General features: G+C 38.9%; 1 protein-coding gene across 1 annotated transcript; it reads left to right on the top strand.

Annotated features, from left to right (window-relative positions):
* Nucleotides 1-3,533: 3,533 nt before the first annotated feature.
* LOC138083224 (putative olfactory receptor 8G3) lies at nucleotides 3,534-4,493 on the top strand. Its single transcript, XM_068976970.1, has one exon. The coding sequence runs from the start codon at nucleotides 3,558-3,560 to the stop codon at nucleotides 4,491-4,493; it is 936 nt and encodes a 311-aa protein (XP_068833071.1). The 5' UTR covers nucleotides 3,534-3,557.
* Nucleotides 4,494-7,234: the final 2,741 nt, after the last annotated feature.

The following is a 7,234-nucleotide window of genomic DNA, read 5'->3' as shown; positions in this document are numbered from 1 at the left end:
ATGAACTTTGTATCACTTACTAGTACCCCAAACTGGCTAATCATCAGAATTACATTGCAGCTTTGCTGGTTTATTTGTTTTATATTATTTTGATTATCAGATGTAATATCTTTAAAATCTTCCAAGATGCTAAAAACTTTTAAGAACATTTTTAAAGATAATGATCAACTAAGAAAAAGATTTTTTAAAAATATAAGCATCAAATATTAGACTAAAAAGGAAGCAGTGTTAATAATTTAACTAAAGTTCAGTTCAGTTTAGTTCAGTTGCTCAGTCATGTCCAGCTCTTTCGACCCCATGGACTGCAGCATGCCAGGCTTCCCTGTCCATCACCAACTCCTGGAGTTTACTCAAACTCATGTCCATTGAGTCAGTAATGCCATCTAGCCATCTCATCCTCTGTTGTCCCCTTGTCCTCCTGCCTTCAATCTTTCCCAGCATGAGGGTCTTTTCCAGTGACACAGTTCTTCTCATCAGGTAGCCAAAGTATTGGAGTTTCAGCTTCAGCATCAGTCCTTCCAATGAATATTCAGGACTGATTTCCTTTAGGATGGACTGGTTAGATTTCCTTGCAGTCCAAGGGACTCACAAGAGTCTTCTCTAATACCACACTTCAAAAGCATTCTTCAGCACTCAGCTTTCTTTATAGTCCAAGTCTCACATCCATACATGACTACTGGAAAAACCATAGCTTTGAATAGATGGACCTTTATTGGCAAAGAAATGTCTCTGCTTTTGAATATGCTGTCTAGGTTGGCCATAAGCTTTCCTCCAAGGAGCAAGTGTCTTTTAATTTCATGGCTGCAGTCACCATCTGCAGTGATTTTGGAGCTCCCCCCCCCCAATAAAGTGTGTCACTGTTTCCCCATGTATTTGCCATGACATGATGAACCGAGTGCCATGATCTTCGTTTTCTGAATGTTGAGTTTTAAGCCACTTTTCCACTCTCTTTTTTCACTTTCATCAAGAAGCTCTTTAGTCCTTCTTCGCTTTCTGCCATAAGGGTGGTGACATCTGCGTATCTGAAAGTGAAAGTGAAGTAGCTCAGTTGTGTCCAACTCTTTGCGACCACATGGACTGTAGCCTACCAGGCTCCTTGGTCCATGGGATTTTCCAGGCAAGAGTACTGGAGTGTGTTGCCATTTCCTTCTCCAAGGGATCTTCCCTACCCAGGGATCAAACCAAGGTCTCCTGCATTGCAGGCAGATGTTTTGCCATCTGAGCTACCAGGGAATATGAGGTTATTAATATTTTTCTGGAAATCTTGATTCCAGCTTGTGCTTCATCCAGCCCAGTGTTTTTCATGATGTACTCTGCATATAAGTTAAATAAGCAGGGTGACATTATACAGCCTTGACCTACTCCTTTCCCAATTTAGAACCAGTCTGTTGTTCTATGACCAGTTCTAACTGTTGTTTCCTGACCTGCATACAGTTTTTTTTTCAAGAGGCAGGTCAGGTGGTCTGATATTCCCATCTCTTTCAGAATTTTCCACAACTTATGGTGATCCACACAGTCAAAGGTGTTGACATAGTTAATAAAGCAGTAGATGTTTTTCTGGAACTCTCTTGCTTTTTCAACGATCCAATGGATGTTGGCAGTTTGATCTCTGGTTCCTCTGCCTTTTCTAAATCCAGCTTGAACATCTGGAAGTTCACAACTCATGTACTGTTGAAGCCTGGCCTGGAGAATTTTGAGCATTACTTTGCTAGTATCTGAGATGAGTTTAACTGTGCTAAAGTTTGAGCATTCTTTGATATTGCCTTTCTTTGGGATTGGAACAAAAACTGACATGGGTGTCACCAGATGGTCAATAATGAAATCAGACTGATGGAGCCAAAGATGGAGAGGCTGTATACAATCAGCAAAAACAAGACTGGGAGCTGACTGTGGCTCAGATCATGAATGCCTTATTGCCAAATTCAGACTTAAATTTAAGAAAGTAGGGAAAACCCTAGACCATTCAGGTATGATCTAAATCAAATCCTTTATGATTATACAGTGGAAGTGACAAATAGATTCAAGGGATTAAATTTGTTAGTGTGCCTGAACAACTATGGATGGAGGTTCATGACATTGTACAGGAGGCAGTGATCAAGACCATCTCCCAGAAAAAGAAATGCAAAAAGGCAAAATGGCTGTCTGTAAAGGCCTTACTAATAGCTGTGAATAGACGAGAAGTGAAAGACAAAGGAGAAAAGGAAAGATATAGCCATTTGAATGCAGAGTTCCAAAGAATAGCAAGGAGAGATAAGAAAGCCTTCCTCAGTGATCAGTGCAAAGAAATAGAGGAAAACAATAGAATGAGAAAGACTAGAGATCTCTTTAAGAAAATTAGAGATACCAAGGGAACATTTCATGCAAAGATGGGCACAATAAAGGACAGAAATGGTATGGATCTAACAGAGGCAGAAGATATTAAGAAGAAGTGGCAAGAATACATAGAAGAACTGTGCAAAGAATATCTTCATGACCCAGATAATCACGATGGTATGATCACTCACTTAGAGCCAGACATCCTGGAATGCGAAGTCAAGTGGGCCTTAGGAAGCATCACTATGAACACAGCTAGTGGAAGTAATGGAGTTCCAGTTGAGCTATTTCAAATCCTGAAAGATGATGTTGTGAAATTTCTGCACTCAATATGCCAGCAAGTTAACTAAAGTAACAGCATAGACAATAAAATAGAAATTTGATAAAATGTTCATGGTTGATAATTCTGGAAGTACCAAGATTTATGAATTATTTAGAGCTGTAGAGGCAATCTTTTGAAGAATAACCAGAAACAAAAATCATTTCAGAGTTGTTCTACAGAGATTAATCTATCCCTGAAGTAAAGAATGTTAAGGATGATGATTCAGGACTTGTAGTTTTAATTATAATGCATTTACATTTTTACATTCATTTTTATAAATATTGTAATCTCTCTAGGTGACTGTGATGATCAACCATATTGGGGAATCCCTGAATCAACAGACATTCTTTGTGTTCAGATATGTTCTTTTACATCTGACTATAAAGTGACCAGCCCACAGAACTCCATGTTACCCACAAGCATATCATGAGATCCAATTCCACTTGACTATGTGAAGTGATGATAAGTTGTGTCTATATCATGTTCATGCTCATAAACTTAAAATCTTGGCCTTGATGTAAAATCCTTCTGACTTGAAATAGGTTGAAATCCAGAAATTTGGAGTAAAGAAGCGCTCTCAAACCAATAGTAGAAATGTTCATTTTGACTGACTTTAAAAGTCCAGAAATCAGTGTTTCTCTTAACCTTATGAAATATCTCAACTATAAAATTCTTGAAGTTTATAATTTCTATTCTAGTTCAACCAAAATCATAGTTGTCCTAGAGTGGCAATAAATGCTAAAGAAATCCCCAGATTATGTATGTCCTCTGATATCCAATAAACAATGATCTCAGCAGGATTACTCTCTGCTGCACACACACACACATACATAAGTCCAAAAATCTCTCTGTCTCTCACACACCTTAACAGAAAAGTACACTAATTTCCTCATTTTTAAACCTAGAACCTGCTGAGAAGAAAATGGACCCTGGAAATCACTCCTCAGTAACTGACTTCATCCTCGCTGGGCTCACAGAGAAACCAGAGCTCCAGATTCCCCTTCTGGTCTTTTTCCTAGGAATCTACTCAGTCACAGTGGTGGGGAACCTGGGCATGATCACACTGATAGGGCTCAATTCCCACCTGCACACCCCCACGTACTATTTTCTCGCCAATTTGTCCTTTATTGATTTCTGTCTTTCCACTGTCATTACCCCCAAAATGCTGGTGAACTTTGTGACAGAGAAAAATATCATCTCCTACCCAGAGTGTATGACTCAGCTCTATTTCTTTATTGCTTTTATTATTGCAGAATGTTATATGCTGGCTGTAATGGCATATGACCGCTATGTTGCCATTTGTAACCCTTTGCTTTACAATGTCATCATGTCTTATTATAGGTGCTTCCAGCTCACAGTGACAGTTTCTATTTTGTGCGTCATTGAATCTGCAATCCACACAGGATTTATGTTTAGACTCTATTTCTGCAAGGCCAAGGTGGTTAACCATTATTTCTGTGATGTCTTCCCACTCTTGGAGCTATCCTGTTCTTGCATTTCCATGAATGAATTATTGGCTCTAGTCCTTAGTGCTTTTAATATCCTGATTCCTGTTTTAACCATCCTTGCTTCCTACATTTTCATCCTCTCTACCATCCTTCAAATTCACTCCACTGAAGGCAGGTCCAAAGCCTTCAGCACATGCAGCTCCCATATCTCAGCTGTTGCGGTTTTCTATGGATCTGCAGCGTTCATGTATCTGAAGCCTTCATCTGTGAGCTCTATGAACCAAGGGAAAGTATCTTCTGTGTTTTATACCTGCATTGTACCCATGCTAAACCCTCTGATCTACAGTCTGCGGAATAAGGATGTCAAATTTGCTCTGAAGAAAATTCTGGAGAGTGGAAAATTTAGATAAACAGACAATGTCATAGTGTCATATAAGAAATATGCCTTTGTATATTTTTGAGATTAGTTGTTTGTCAGTTGCTTCATTTGCTATTGTTTTCTCCCATTCAGAAGGCTGTCTTTTCACCTTGCTTATATTTTCCTTTGTTGTGCAGAAGCTTTTAATTTTAATTAGATCCCATTTGTTTATTTTTGCTTTTATTTCCAGAATTCTGGGAGGTAGATCATAGAGGATCCTGCTGTGATTTATGTCGGAGAGTGTTTTGCCTATGTTCTCCTCTAGGAGTTTTATAGTTTCTGGTCTTACATTTAGATCTTTAATCCATTTTGAGTTTATTTTTGTGTGTGGTGTTAGAAAGTGATCTAGTTTCATTCTTTTACAAGTGGTTGACCAGTTTTCCCAGCACCACTTGTTAAAGAGATTGTCTTTACTCCATTGTATATTCTTGCCTCCTTTGTCAAAGATAAGATGTCCATAGGTGTGTGGATTTATCTCTGAGCTTTCTATTTTGTTCCATTGATCTATATTTCTGTCTTTGTGCCAGTACCATACTGTCTTGATGACTGTGGCTTTGTAGTAGAGGGGTGGGAGGGGGGTTCATGTTTGGGATCGCATGTACACCTGTGGTGGATTCATGTCAATGTATGGCAAAACCAATACAGTATTGTAAAGTAAAATAAAGTAAAAGTAAAAGTAAAAAAAAAAAAAAAAAGAAATATGCCTTTGGTTTGCTGAGATAGGCAATGTTTTAGTTTTATTGTTCAAATTTTTGGAAACTCAGAATCATTTTCTCATGTAATACCTTTCCCAAATTCTCTCTGGGACACTTCCATTGAAACTGTGTTACAGTAACTATGTATGGAGAAACAACAAGAATAAAGTTACAGATTCTTAAGAATTAAAGAAGCTCCAATACAATATTGTAAAGTAATTAACCTCCAATTAAAATAAATTTATATTAAAAAAAGAGCTCCAGTTTGATTAAAAAAATGCAAACAACTATGACGATCATCATAAAATAATAATACATGATTAAGATAGTATAAAATATCAAGCAGAAAGCCCAGCACTTTACAGTAGATGACTTCATTTAGCGTTTACAGTTTTCTCTCAGGGCAAGCCCTAGTACTATTTTATTTTGAAAGCTGAATAAACTGACACTTATTTAGTTTCAGTAAATGTCCATGTTGCCAAGCATAATAAATGACAAGAATCTGGAATATCTGGCTCCAGGACCTGTGATTTTAGTCAAAATATATTGGCCCCAAGTAAATGTGGGTAAGTCTAAGGCCTTACCAGTAATCTTCTTCTACACTTTAATATAGTGTTTCTTATAAGACTGTGCTGCTTTCTTCTCTCTCTCCAATCCTAGTATCACTTTTGTTTCATTTGATATAGTGAAAATAATCGAAATATTTCAAATCTGTCCTGATGAAAGGGAAAAAAAAGTCAGTTGGAGAGTTACTGCAGAATCTTATGATAGAGTCTCACTAAAGAGATTAAAATTTCTATGCTCAACACCAACAAGTTTCATAAAAGTGGCCCAATGCATTTTTTTTTTTCTTTATACTAGTGCACCCCACTCCAGTACTCTTGCCTGGAAAATCCTATGGATGGAGGAGCCTGGTGGGCTGCAGTCCATGGGGACGCTAAGAGTCAGACACGACTGAGCGACTTCACTTTCACTTTTCACTTTCATGCATTGGAGAAGGAAATGGCAACCCACTCCAGTGTTCTTGCCTGGAGAATCCCAGGGATAGGGGAGCCTGGTGGAGTGCCGTCTGTGGGGTTGCACAGAGTTGGACACAACTAAAGTGACTTAGCAGTAGCAGCAGTAATGCTGTATTATTAATGGAACAGCTACTTATAGTAGCCAAAAAACAATAATTTACAAACAATTGCCATTTTATGTCAGTTTCATCTTAGAATCATTTTTTCTTTCCTTTCATATGATTCCTTATTTGCTTCTGAGCATTTTGTCATTGGGTTACTATAAATCCGGGTCTTCTCTGGTGCCTCAGTGATAAAGAATCTGCCTGCCAATGCAGGACAAGTGAGTCCAATCCCTGATCCCTTGGAGAAGGAAATGGCAACCCCCTCCAGTATTCTAGCCTGGGAAATTCCATGGACAGAAGAGCTTGGTGGGCTACAGTCCAGGGGCATCAAAATAAAGTCGGGCATGACTTAGAGACTAAGTAACAACAACTATAAATTCTTATGAAATTCTAAATTCACAGCTGTCTTCTGTCTCTTCTCAGTTCAAACCATTGTACTCATTACTGACAGGTCAATGTTCTTTCAGTTCAGTTCATTTCAGACGCTCAGTTGTGTCCGACTCTTTGCGACCCCACGAATTGCAGCACTCCAGGCCTCTCTGTCCATCACCAACTCCTGGAGTTCACTCAAACTCATGTCCATCGAGGCAGTGATGCCATCCAGCCATCTCATCCTCTGTCGTCCCCTTCTCCTCCTGCCCCCAATCCCTCCCAGCATCAGAGTCTTTTCCAATGAGTCAACTCTTCACATGAGGTGGCCAAAGAATTGGAGTTTCAGCTTTAGCATCATTCCTTCCAAAGAACACCCAGGACTGATCTCCTTCAGAATGGAATGGTTGGATTTCCTTGCAGTCCAAGGGACTCTCAAGAGTCTTCTCCAACACCACAGTTCAAAAGCATCAATTCTTTGGCACTCAGCTTTCTTCACAGTCCAACTTTCACATCCATACATGACCACTGGAAAAACCATAGCCT

This window comes from Capricornis sumatraensis, chromosome 8 (assembly GCF_032405125.1).
Source record: "Capricornis sumatraensis isolate serow.1 chromosome 8, serow.2, whole genome shotgun sequence".
In the NCBI taxonomy this organism is placed as follows: domain Eukaryota; kingdom Metazoa; phylum Chordata; class Mammalia; order Artiodactyla; family Bovidae; genus Capricornis; species Capricornis sumatraensis.
Note: the sequence above shows the minus strand (reverse complement) of the source record. Positions and strands in the feature narration are given on the sequence as shown.